The following is a 13,616-nucleotide window of genomic DNA, read 5'->3' as shown; positions in this document are numbered from 1 at the left end:
TGCTGCTGGTGGGAGGCTCACAGGGGGCTGCCACGGGCTGACCTGTGGTACCACAACACACAAGAAGGCTAATGGACACCCTCTGCACACACACACGTGAAACAAGCTTGTAGAATCTCGTTCAGGGACCTGTCCACACACATATTTCTTTGCAAACAAAGTATGTCTTTTCACGCCCCCTATTCAGTGTCCACATGTAAACAGCATGTTGGGTCACTGAAAGCTTTTTTTTCGGGTGGGACATTTTTGAAACCTTTGAAGTCATGGCCTCCATTTGTGCATGGATTGTTGCTTTACCTTTGGAAGTAGAAGGGATAAATCCGAGAGTGATAATGTGAGGTCTAATCTGCAATGGCACCTCATTGGATCAAACTGTGATTAATGTTATGACCTCCATAGGGTAAACAAGCCTGACTCAGCTTGAGCTTTGAGAGCTCATGCTATTTCTGCTCAAAACAGGCTAACGCAGCTGTTGTGCCACAATTGTACACTGAAATGGTAATGATCACCCTAATGTCCTACTGAGAGGTACATGTGTTTGTCTTTCCACTGGATCATGCTCTCTCTATGAATCCCACCCACATTGCTAACACAATCTCTGCTTTGCTTGCTGTTAGCCTGTTTTTTTTGTGTGTGAAATGAGCTGTGATTTTCAGTCCAGACTCTGATGTATCTACATCAAGATGTACATAAAGACCTAGTCCGCTTTTATCTGTGCCCAAGGAACGCCAGTTGGCTCCTTGCTCTCGAAAGAAGTTCATCTTTTCTCTTTGGTTTCTTGGCCCTGATTAATCAATGTTTATTATTCATTTCTAACTACGGCTAAGGAAACCCCACCGTTTCCTTTTCCTCCTCAAGAGGCCTTCAGACACACTCTATCTAATACTACACAACTCATCTCAACTGTAATTTGCTCCGGCTGGACTTCGCTTACCTGCGATACACTGGAATAAATTGAGCGTGCGTGTGTGTGTGGAGAGAAAGCGATTGGAAAATGTCAGGGCTGAGTCATGGCTGAGTGAAAATGATGGGATATGATGCACAAGGTGAACATGAAAGATGGGAATCTGCATGAATCTGCCTTCATTTACTCTGGGCCTTTGATGGTCCATTGCTGCTGTCTGACCTTGGTTATTATTATTATATCACATCGGATGCAATGGGATACGGCATCTTCTTCGCTCTGCGGCGGACGGGATTTGGGTCACGTCTGGATCATCTTTAAGTCCCGGACCTTGTCTGTGATGAACGCCCCCTCCTGTTTTCCCTCATGTGCTCCCGCCCGTAAACCAGGCTGAGAAACAAGATGTGGACATAGCCCAGCATCCCCTCTGTTTCCACGCCGACTCCCTTCCAGAGACCGCTGGTTAACCTAATCTGGTTGAGAGTCCCAGACACTCTCTCACGACCAGGACCAGAAACTGCAAAGCAGGGGAAACTAATGGTGTTTGGAAAGCACTACTCTCCCACACACACACACACACCCCCCCCTCTCCCTTCTCTAATGCCATGGTGGAGGCGTCCGGAGCTACGGGGGCGACCACGCAGAAAGGAGCCAGAGATGAAGAAACAAATGGATAAAATGTGACTAGGCGGCCATTGCCTCAGGGTGTCGTGTAATTATACGAGGTCCGTGCCGCGCTGTTGTTTACTCACTTGCTTCGGTTGTTTTCGCCGCCTGTCTACAAAATGCTAAGTAGTTATGCGCCCAGGCATTGGAAATAGATGAAAGGGGAACATTAAACACGTTTAATCATGCCTAATATGGATTTGTTTCTATGTTTGGCCTTTCCCCCGGCTTTCTCTGCACTTTCCCTCGCTTCATGTCGTTCGACTCCGTGTTGAGGGTCACACTAATCCGTTGATCTAACTTTGTATTTGGCTGATGTGAGTGGATGTAACAGCAACTAGGCGAATGAGTTATTTTATGTGTGAGTTACTAACATATTAGTCTGTCCACATACATAAAGAGGTTGTAGAGGTTTATGGACGAATCTTAGAAAAAATATCATGTGACAAATGATCATATAATAATACATTTGTTCATTTATCCAAAATTCCCAAAATACTAAAACATGGGAGATAGCTGCATATCATATGCAATACAGTCGAGGATTCAAAAATAGCTTATTTCATTTCTGTTGTTTTAGGTTTTGTAGTTGTGTTTCTTTATACTTTCTTTATATGTTCCTCCCCATACTATGTTAATGAAAATAACTCTTCATAACTACAAATGAACAAGGACACCTTTTTTTTGTACAGTTGCATTACATAACTGTCTTTGACATTTTTTAAGAAATTCTGATTATAATTTGATCATTGCTTGTGTTCCAGAAAATGCTCGAAGCCCCAGTCCAGTAAGAGGGCCCAATCAGGAGGCAGCCAATACTGATCAAGCAGGAAGAAGCACGACGACAACCAATGAAAATGTTTGTTTACGCCGCCATTTCCCAGGAGCTGGCGGTCAATGTATACTGTAAGAAAAGAAAAATAAGCAGTCAAAAGAAGTTCTTATTATTATAATATATATCAGATTTTTGCTCTCTCCGAGGTTATTTTTGGGTGTGTGCTATATTTAATGCTCAGTATTTCATTGTTGAAATCTATTTGCTGTGTTATTCTGACAAGCATTGAAGAAAGGTATTGAAATGCTTTGCTGTATAACAGTTATTGCGATAATCATGTACTGTAATTGAGCATTGTTGATGGCAATACAAGATTGACCTTAAGTGTTAAACGTCAGGCCAATTGGAAAGGTTAAAAACAGAGTGGTTATTGCTTTATAGGTTTTATGGTTATGCCCTGTTTGGTCCAATATATAGCAATTATGTTAGTTTTGTATCCAATACTGTATTCTAGAATGTTTGTCGAACTTGACAGTGGTATGTCAGTACCCACACCACTCCAACACACACACATTATCATGCACTACCAAATTGTTGTTATACTTTGGTATAATTACTGTAGCTTATACTAGATTTGGCAATGTTCCAAATTCTATACAACAGACAGACTATAATTTCTATAATATTGTTTCTACAGGATGGACTGTAGAAACTCTTGAATTGGGACTTCAGCACAACTCTCCCATTCGTTCTGCGACAGTGTTAAGACAGTGAATAACCTCATTTAACAAAATCTAGAATTTATGTGTTTGGTATGTGCATGTTATTTCACATGCAGAATGTTACCCAAAACATAGATATAGGAGTGATGGTACGGTCTGGGGACAAAATAGGTTTCTGTGACGGTTGTGTTACGTTGCTACTGCTTCTACGATCCGAGAAAAATACAATGATAGTCGAGGTTGAGACCACAGCTTATACGGTGCCTTGAAATGCCATGCCTATCCACTTTTGTTACTCACGCCACAAAGGCATTTGCTATTGTACCAAATATATTGAGAAGGGTGTTGGGCTATGGAAGAATCCCATTATTGTTCTGCACTGTAATAATAAAATGTAGACATGGATGGAAACATTGGTCTGATCTTTTTTTTTCCATTTAGGGATCTTAAGCAACATTGGGACGTGTTGCGGTATTAACCCAGAATAATTCCCTTAAAGGTGCTATGGGTACGATTCAGGAGCTCTAATTTGGGTAATTTATTAGAAACAATATTGTCGCCCTTACTCAGAGTGAGTGAAATGTCTCTGAGGAATCTGTTCTGGTTGAGTCCACCTGCTTCAGACCTCTCCCCGCTCATCTGTGACCAATCAGATCCATCTTTCTTGGTACAGGGAATCCATCTTGCCTGTCTAGGATCAGTGCGTGAACGCAACACGTCACTATAATGGAGAAACTTGCTTGCCACCACTCTCAATTCACGTCTCTCAAATCTCTCCTACACAGCACTGTGAAGTTGTTTTGTGAAGCACGTTGTGCTCTACCCAGAAACTCTGGAATCCATCGTAAAGTCATTATATTTCAAGTCACACTTCATAGGCTTAGGTCAGTGGCATTTGGGACTTTCCTCTTTCCCGTGTGTGTGTGCGGGAGAAATTGGAGGTGGGCTGGTGGTGTGAGATTGACATGCGAGCATGCCATGTTTAGTGAAGGAGGTCAACCTCTCTGGTTTCAGGTAGCTCGTGGATCACCGCAGACCTTCTGTCAGCACGGTGCGAAGGGTTTAGTGTACGTGGGTCCATGGTGGTGCAGACCCCTTGCCACCAGAGTCGATGCAAAGTTCACCATGTAAAGAAGGATGAACATTAACTGAGGCTTGATTTCCCATATGCACCATTTTAGGAAGTAAAGGGTCATGTTGTGTGTGTATATGTATTTTGTTAATGAGCCAAGTCCAAAGACAATTCCTGATGGTCATAAAGTACATCTGAAGATACACTTAAGGGAGCTGTAAGCAATTATTTCTGTAAATAAATAAAAATAATTACTGAAAATATTCCAGCAACCAGTAAATCCAATGTTCTTCGAAAAATAACGTAATTCTGAAAGAGCTTTTTGACAGTGTAGCAGTTTAAAGATTTCTCAACCCACTGGCCAAAAAACAACCGATCAGGGAGTTTTGTAGCTACCAATTAGGAAAATCTCGATGATAAATCCGGTTGCCTACCTCTGCCTGACTGCGCTATTCTACACAGGACATTGTGGGTCATTTATCCGTTTGTTTCCTCAAAATCTTGTCTACTGCTCCTTTGATGTTAGGATATTGTAATAACTCAATGTGTAAGAATGTGTCACTACCTATGTCTACCAAATGTCACAAATCACGATGCATCCACTTTCTAGACTGCTGCAAAGAAAAAATGCATCACACGCTATTATGAGAGAGTTTTCCACATTTTATTTTGAAGATTACCATAGCTATATGTAACGTTTGACAACAGGTATTCACTACAGAATAATACACTGAAGAATTCTGTCATTTCAATTTTTTTCTTGTAATCTTTAGCTTTCCATTTTTAGACAGCAAAGTGATGTTTTGGTCCAGTTCCATTATTTCTGTGGGTGAATCCAAACCGGCCCTCTCCATCCTCCTCCTCTACGTGTTGTGGGGGAGAGGGGGGGGGGGGGGTAGCGACGATGGCAAACATTGAAACACATGCACATGTCATTTAACTGGAAACAGCTTGAGAAGGACGATGCTCAAGACAATCAACGTTATGGATAGAATCCTGTCCTTGTTTCTGTTTTGCCATTTTTTTCTGCTTTAGTTTTCTTCTCCTCACCCGTGGTTTTTTTTCTCCTCATCTCCGGCGACACCCATAGTACTATTTAGAATAAGGCTATATATGACTGTACAGCTAATGCAGCTGAAGGCCCACGCTGCCGTTTCTAAATAAAAGAGCACCAAATGTACAATTCTATTTACAAAACGTTTTTCCTTGTTTCGCCAACTCATAAAACAGAAACAAACAAAAACTTTTAGAAGATAGCTTTCTCTCTTTCTTTCTTTTCTTAATCCGCTGTGGCCGTTTAAGAGGCTGCACGGGTTTGAAATATACAATAAAAAAGAAAAGAAAAGAAAAATGTCTATGTACACATAGCTGCAACGTACTGTATAGCTTATTGCCAATGCCCTTAAAAGGATATTCCCATAATTCCTGCCCCAGGGTCGCTCTGCCTATGATTTGTTCTGTCAATCATTCGAAGGCCCTTTTTCAAAAACGGTGTTTCCTATGAGCTTCTATAATAGAGGTGGTGTTTGTTTTGTTAATCAAATTTTTTTTAATGAGATTATCAGGGGAAACACGTGCACGGCATCACGCACGTGCACACACTCAGACACGTTAATAAATGTTACGCAGATAGGCATCGACGGACCAACGGACCCAGATAAACACAGTATTTTTCAAACGGCAGATATATATATATCGCTCAGAAGTCCCAAGTTGAAAAATAAACCTTTGTATTCAACATATATACATCATCAACAGAAGGAAAAATTTAAAACAAATTCAACACTCGTCTCAAGTCTGGTCAGCATGGCAACACAAAGGTGTACACGTTTCAAAACCATAACGGGTTTCAACGCACATCTCAACGGCCTCAAGTCTAATACAATTTTACTTTACTTACGGTTGCAATAAGTCAAAAGATGAACATATTGGCATTCATATTGTTTATTTCCATGGGAATCTTTTTTCTTTAAAGGGGGCAACGATTTTCACCTAACGTTAATCACAGTCAAGTCAAATCAACTTAACAGTGGGTAAACCTGCCGACCCTCGCCACTGCTCAAATACTTTGTACATCTCGGGCGGCGAATACAAAAGAAAATACTACAAAAATGCCTAAAATACACGGATCAGAAGCGCTAAATAAAACTGTCAACCCTGAAGATGGTACCACAGAGACGGTGCCTCCGTCAATCACGCCGGGCACCGCCCCTGTAGTCATGACAACAGTTTAATGTGCTACAGTATCCCGCCATAGTTAGAGCGGGATTCAAAATGCACCACGACGGATGAAGCATACATTCCCTTTCGCCATCTGGCGCTCGAAGTGTGTCGTCTTGAAAGCAGCACTTAGGAACCCCACTGCAAAGGGGTTTGGGGGGGGGGCAAAAGGGGAATTGACTTCACTATGGGGGTTGTGTGTGGGTTTTTTTTTTTTTTTTTTTTAAGAAAACACAATCGACTTTTAATTCTGTACAGTTAAAAAAACCAAAACCAGAGACAAAAACGTGAAGTACATAAAACGGATTGTCAGTGCACCATGGGAGATAAAAAGCTATAAAAAAAAAAAAAAAAAGGTGTCAACTAAAGCTGTCCAGTTAAAAAAATCGACAAGGAACAGAACACATCACGCAAACTCATAACCGTCCTTGACATCTTGACTCACAACGAAACAGAAGACCTTTGGCTTGGTGTTTTTTTTTTTTACGACAAGGCCATTTTCTGATCAATGGCGGATTTTCGTAAGGATATCACTAGGTAGCAGTAGTATACCTATGGGCATCCCAATGTCCAAATGTAAGAAGGAAACCTCAGAGAAACAACGGGTGGAGGAAAACGACACAAACCCCCTTCATAACAACCCGCCGGCCGGCCTCAGGGCAGCGGTAGGTTTCGTGGTAAGTGCGTGTCTTAATAGCGACGGTGTCCGACCACCAAACCGCGGATCGGGAAACCTTTCCAAACAGTGCTTGCCCTTAAAAACACAACCAAATCCAGAACCTCGTGAAATAAAACCCCCCGAAAAAAGACACCGTACACTACATAGTCGCCCGTAGGCGATGGATTCAAATACACGAAAGCAACTTAAATCGAACGCCGTGGAAAAAAACCAAAAAAAACATTTGTCATGAAAAATAAAAACCTCACGTGCAAACACGCACACACATTAAAAACACATTCCGGGGCATCACAAACCTCTCGTATGTACGCACACGCATACACACACACACACACACAGATCCATAGCCATCAGGGAAAGCCATTAGATGGAAAAAGTCAAAGCAACAATGAGGTAAAGCGATGCGGAGACTAGTGCGGACTAGACCGGAAGGCAGGCTGTGACGTCGCTAAGGAATGAGGAACTGTTTAGTCATGTGACTGCTACGGCCAGAAAACACACGACGCGAGGTTGTTGGGGGGTGGAGGGGGGGGTGGGGAGGGGCGGGGCGGGGCGGGGTGGACCCTAGCTCACATATTCTCTCAATCGTATATGGAGACCACAGGAGCGTAGAGGAGGGAACTCTGCAGTGTTCTGGAATGGGACGTGTAAAAATAGCTTTTAGTTTACAGGGGGGGGGGGGGGGAGATGAGGTCAATACAAAAGAACATAACAAAGAGCAATACCAGAGAGTGAAGCGACATGGAGCCAATGGGGTATTTGGTTGGACCAGGGCCCGGTGGAGGACTGTGTTACTGATGGTGATGCGGGACAGGGGCAGTACTTTGGGGGGGGGGGTGGGTTTAGATGACCTGGCAGCAGCTGGGCGGAGCCACGGCCGTACACAGCAGACCGTCCCGGGGGCCCGCGCCCCGCTGGATGTTGACCGAGATGGTCTTCTCACACAGAGGTAGTTGGAGCACGCCGTTCTTCAGGCCGTGGCGGTCCCGGCCGCCGCCGCCGCCGGCCGCCGTCTTGCGCTGGGCGTGCGTGGCCCGGGGCGGGGGCCCGCCCGTGGGCAGCGTGATGGTGTCCAGGCTGCCGTTGGAGCCCACGCAAATCTTCCAGCTCGACTTCTCCTGGAGCTTCCCGCCGCCGCCGCCGCCCCGGGGGTCTATGATGTAGCGGCCTCCGCCGCCGCCCCGCCCCGTGCGCGTCCCCCCGGCCGTGCGGTGGTGCTGCAGCTGGGAGCTGAGGCACAGGCTCATCAGCTTCAGGCTCTCCACCAGCTCCGTGCTGCGGGACGTGGCGCGGGACGGCCGTGACGACCCGTTGACGGCCGGGGGGCTGGTGGCGGTGGTGGCGGTGGTGGTGGCCGGGGCGGCGGCAGCGGCGGTGGGGGGGGTGGTGCTGCTGCTGTTGCAGCAGCTGGAGGGGCTGCTTTGTCCTTTACCCCCTCCACCACCGCCTCCACCCCCTCCGCCGCCGGGGGGGCTCCCCGGGTCCGGGCCGGAGGAGCCGTTGCCTTCCGAGGGCGGCTTGCCCTGTCCCGAGCTGCTGCTTCCGCTGCCTCCTCCTCCTCCTCCACCCTGCCCACCCCCGTTGCCCCCCGAGCTGCCGGGCGGGCCCTCGCTGCTGTCCCGGCGGTTCCAGCTGTAGCTGAAGCCCGAGTCCTTGTCCAGGCGCCGCCGGTGGCTCTCCGAGTCGTCGTCGCTCGTCTCCGAGCTGGAGCAGGACGAGCCGCGCCCCTGGCTCTTGCGGCGGTGGTAGCGCTTGTGGGTGGAGCCCGGCGGCGACGAGGCCGTGGGGGAGGTGGCCGTGGCCGCGGCGGCGGTGGAGGTGGAGCTGACGGTGGCGGCGGCGGCGGCGGAGGCGGGGACGCCCGCCAGGTGCATCTTGAGCCGGCTGAGCTTGGGCGGCAGGCCCTCGTCCGTGTCGTCGCCGGACTCGCCCTCCTCCTCGAAGATCTGGTTGAGCACGGGGGCGCTCTTGCGGGACGTCAGGCGGTTGGTGATGGAGGGCGGCTTGCGCCGCAGCACCACCTGCGCCGGCTGGGGGGCAGAGTCCGCGTCCTCCTCCTCCTCCTCGTCCTCCTCCACCCTGTGTCGGAGGGAGGAGCGTGTGTCAGACAGTGAGTTTAGTGCCTTTCTCTTTAATGTGTTTTCACAAGAGACGCCGCACTCGCTGGCGTCGTTAACAGTACCCCCCCCCCCCCCGCGCCCCCGCCTCCGTTCATCAATAACGAGGAGCGCGGCGCGCCGACATCAATAATGCAACGCGTACGTAGTGGAGTACTACGCTTTCAATAATTCACACGCACGATACTTTGACAGAGTTAATACGGCTCGTAAATCAGCGCGGGTGAGAGCGCCTGCGCTCAAGGACACCTCGGCGCCGCCTGCCAGGAGGAGGGTGCAAACGACGCGTTGCCTAAAGGCAGAACACAGAAATAAAAGCACAGCTCTGACGCCTGTGTGTTTGTGTTTGTGTGTGTGTGTGCCTGTGTGCCTGTGTGCGTGTGTGCCTGTGTGCGTGTGTGCGTGTGTGTGCGTGTGTGCATGTGTGCCTGTGTGCGTGTGTGCATGTGTGCCTGTGTGCGTGCGTGTGTGAGAGATGCAGGAGCCACAGGTAGAATCCTCGAAACGGTGGAAGAGCAGAACACTGACCTGAATAGGCAGGTCCTCTGCTTGGGAGGCGGCACGGCGGGGGCCCGGTGGGACCCGGGGCCAGAGGCTGGGGGGACCGCACATGCACCCTGGAGGGAGAGGGGGGAGAGAAAGACAAAGAGAAAGAAGAAAGAGAGTGAGATAGAGAGCGAGAGAGAGACACAGACACAGAAACAGACAGACAGACAAAGAAACAGAAATAAAAGTTTGAGCTTTTTTCCATTTCTAAACTTTTCCCCCAGCAACGTCTTCCTAGCGTTGCATCAGAACAACCCCTGTGATCCAGCCCCCTCCTGCTGCTCCTGAGGGGGCCCTGATGCCGGTGACCCCGGGGGTGGGGGGGGGGGGGTTTACCTGCGACGAGTCAGTGAGGTCCTCCCTGCGGCCCAGCTCCAGGGGCTTGGAGGCGCGGTGGCCGTTGAGCAGGTTCTCGGCACTGCGGGCCGGGGACTGCGGCCCGCCCGCCATGGAGGTGGTGGCCAGGCTGTCCTCGATGTCCTGGTGCATGTCCACCCGGCTCGGCCACGACTGCCTGCCAGGCCACAGCGGCCAACACAACGGGGGTTAGTCTGGAGAGATTATGGATCTAGATGGTTCCGTCAAAATAACTTTTTTGTCCACATTGTCGGACGAGTCGGGCTTCACTTCGCACATCTCAAGACGTTTGATTTTAAAAAGCCAAGTGGATCCTATCCTGCTGATCTAGTCTTGTCCGTCCATTTCGACATATCTCCTCATGTGATGCTTACTTTGTGATACTTTCCTCATAGTTACTCTATGAGGAAAGGAAGGCTAGTGTGCGTGCGTGCGTGCGTGCGTGCGTGCGTGCGTGGTTTCACACTGGTCCTTGCTTTATGTAAAACTCTCGTGACAGAGACCCGTCTCCAGGACTGCCGGAGCCGGTTATCCAGGGACAGAGCGAGGCAGCGATACAATGCCTCCGCACATCAGGTGTGTGGGATAACAAAGAGTCAAAGCCTGTTAGTGTACTCTATATGGGGCGGTTCTGTCAGTCGGTATGAGAGCTGAGCACCGCGACGACTCGGCCATACTGGCAGGCGGGAGGCCGCCAACCGAAACGGATGGATATTTATAACAACGATGCACTTCCTTCCTGCAGATGGTCAATGGATGAAGTCAGCGGTGCTCGTCACGCTCTACACTTCTTGATTTTGCTGTTTGAGCCTGTCTCACACAAAAAAAAAAATAATAAAAAAACTTTCACTTTAAAAGAGACTTGTCTCCTGGTAACTAGTGTTAAACACAACAACACAGGAAACCCCCGCATTACCGTTCTTGTTTATTGTACACACAAAAAAAAAAAAAATCACACTTTCACTTTAAAAGAGACTTGTCTCCTGGTAACTAGTGCTAAACACACAACACAGGAAACCCCCGCATTAACGTTCTTGTTTATCGTACCCAAATGGCACTCAACATCCACACGGAAGGCGGGGGAAAGAAAACGCACAAAAAGCGGGGGGGAAATAATAAAAAAAAAACAACAACAAATATTTGCTGAGATCCGTGTGGCTTGTGTGAATGGAGTGGAGCTAGCCCAGTGTGGATGATGCAGCTCAGCAAACAGCCTTGTGGGAGCCCTCTGTTGACAGGGAAGATCTCCAAACAAACAGCAGGGCCCGGCCCATAGCTCCCCTGGCGCCGCCGTCGCCTCCTCCGCTAACGTCACACAGCCCAATTAGTCCCATGCTAGGCATCGCTGCTAGGCTAGGTCAGTGGGCGCTGCCGTCATCACGGGACGCCATTCCCAGCCGCGCTGCCTCGTGCGTGTGTTGTTCATGCGGCTCTCGTGATTTCATTCTTTCAAGTGCGAGCTTGAGTTCATGTAATGCCATCGTCGGTTTTGGCTGTTTAAGACGTGTTGGGGTCAGAACATACTTCTTGGAAATATATAAATGTATTATTATTAAGAAAATCGAATAATCACTTAGTAGTGAGCTAATTGCAAGTAGATACGATGCCTAGTAGCTGGTATGTCAAGGGCAGTGTTTTAATCCAGTAAGGAATCATTCCCTACCTCCTCCTGATCTTAACGTTGTACGTTGTATTTACTCTTAAGGGACGATGACATCAAAAGTGGAGAAAATGGCACGAATGGCGCAGCGAGAACAATGTGAAATTTGCGTGATTTTTCTTTGAACTACGAAAAATGTGCACGTTCACTCGAGTCTGTGTCACGATAGCCTCGCGTCCTGAAGTCGTAGGGGGTGCGACTCTTTCGGTATCTCACGATTTGATTCCTGGAGACACGATTCAATAAAAAGAAACTGTTTCAGGAAATAATTGGTTTGAATTTCCTGATCTACTCTAGCGATGTAGCAAATGATGGCATGAAAGCAAATTAGGCAGGCAAGCAGAGTAAAGTGTGTATAAGATAATGGCGTTTTTATAATTGCGCAAGTTATTTATACTGTCGAAAGTCTAATTACGGAATACCAATACATCCTGTGGAACGTGTCATACTAAAGCTGACACACTCACCGTATGACTAATAAGTTCCTCTTCGTTTTTATGTGGTTCCCCTTTTACTTTGCTTTAAATGCCACCGAGACGCACGGCAGTGGAGAAGGGAGGCACTCGGAAGCCTGCGTTGTCTATGCGTGTGTCCGTGTGCGCGCTCGTCCGTCTGTACGCAACACACATTCTCTCCACCATCCCCGTTTCACCCCGGGGAAGGAGCAGGACATATTTGTGTCAACACGTTAAACAAACAACTCTTCCCACGGTTGTGTTTGCCTTTGTCCTCTGGGCTGTTCTGTCCTACCCCGACTGTGCGCTGTAATGGTAATTGGTTTATCCATAACTCCTCTCATTTCCCCCCTTTTTGTTTTTTTAATAAGGGCAACTGAATAAAAACCGAAAAGAGATTGTATCCTCGCGTGAACCCGAGGTCCAGCGGTGGCAGGCGGGGCCTGCTGGCGCCGGACACGGCGGTGTTAAAGGTCTGAGGAGTTGCCGTCGGCGAGGGCCGGCTCAGCAGTCATCATGATGACGACGGAGGTCAAATATGCTGTACTCGTTCCACCATGGCTCCCTCGGACCCTCTGAGACCACTATACTATAGATAGGAAATCGGATTCTCTTTTCTTTTATTAATACGCGTCGTCTGAAGCAGCCTTAAATGGTAAAGCAGTCTGCGCGGGCCTTCGTCTGAAAACGACAGTCTCTGCCGCCACACACTTTAAATGACTTTGCCAGGGCATGCGCTGGACCGGGCTGAACAAGGCCCACAAGCACATCAGAATTCAGCTGCTTTCATGGGAGAGTATACAGGTATGTGTGTGTAGGAATGCGTGTGCATATTTCAGTGTGTGTGCGTGTTTCAGTGTGTGTGCGTGTGCGCACATGTGCCCGCTTGCGTGTGTGGGTGTGTCCTTCTGTCTATGTGCATGCATGCGTATATGTGTGAGTGTGTGTGTGTGTGCGTGCGTGTACCTGAACTGGGCCTTGTTGACGTTGCTGGGGCTGGAGGAGCGCGTCTGCACCTCCTTCTCCTGCTTCTCCCTGAGGGTCCTCTCGGCCAGCAGGTAGTAGGTGGCCGTGATGTGGTTGTACTTGTTGGTCTCCAGGGCCCTGTGGGACACACACACACACACACACACACAACACCACGCAGGCAATGAATACGGAGCACGTGTGTGTGAGTGTGAATGTGCCTTAGTCAGTCTGTAATTGTACAGCATGTGTGCACACATAAATGTATGTGAGTGAGTGTGCAATGAATACGGAGTGCGTGTGTGTGTGTGTGTGTGTGTGTGTGTGTGTGTGTGTAAGTGTGTGCATGTGTGAGTGAGAGCGTGTATGTATGCATGTATGCATGTGAGTGAGCGTATGCATGTTTGCATGTATGCATGTGAGTGAGACGAGTGCGCCAGTGTCTGTCCGTGCGTGAGTGCGTACGTAAGCGTGTGA

The 13,616-nt window shown here is 48.3% G+C and overlaps 2 protein-coding genes across 3 annotated transcripts in view; one reads left to right on the top strand and one right to left on the bottom strand.

Annotated features, from left to right (window-relative positions):
• ano10a (anoctamin 10a) overlaps nt 1–3,457 on the top strand; it is a 23,228-nt gene extending 19,771 nt beyond the window's left edge. For both annotated transcript variants that reach the window (XM_084471459.1, XM_084471458.1), the window contains one exon: nt 2,335–3,457. The gene's annotated coding sequence lies outside the window, so the exon portion shown is untranslated. The remainder of the gene's footprint in view (nt 1–2,334) is intronic.
• A 1,359-nt stretch (nt 3,458–4,816) lies between these two features.
• Nucleotides 4,817–13,616, bottom strand: part of snrka (SNF related kinase a) — a 46,056-nt gene continuing 37,256 nt past the window's right edge. Inside the window, exons 5-8 of the mRNA XM_084472378.1 lie at nt 13,140–13,277; nt 10,038–10,215; nt 9,684–9,772; nt 4,817–9,117 (exon numbers count right to left, since the gene is read on the bottom strand). Coding sequence (XP_084328504.1) covers nt 7,881–9,117; nt 9,684–9,772; nt 10,038–10,215; nt 13,140–13,277 — 1,642 coding nt within the window. The 3' untranslated portion in view covers nt 4,817–7,880. The remainder of the gene's footprint in view (nt 9,118–9,683; nt 9,773–10,037; nt 10,216–13,139; nt 13,278–13,616) is intronic.

The sequence above is a fragment of the Micromesistius poutassou genome (genome assembly GCF_964030765.1).
Source record: "Micromesistius poutassou genome assembly, chromosome: 8".
In the NCBI taxonomy this organism is placed as follows: Eukaryota; Metazoa; Chordata; class Actinopteri; order Gadiformes; family Gadidae; genus Micromesistius; species Micromesistius poutassou.
The sequence above is the reverse complement of the archived record's forward strand: the minus strand, read 5'-3'. Positions and strand labels throughout refer to the sequence as shown.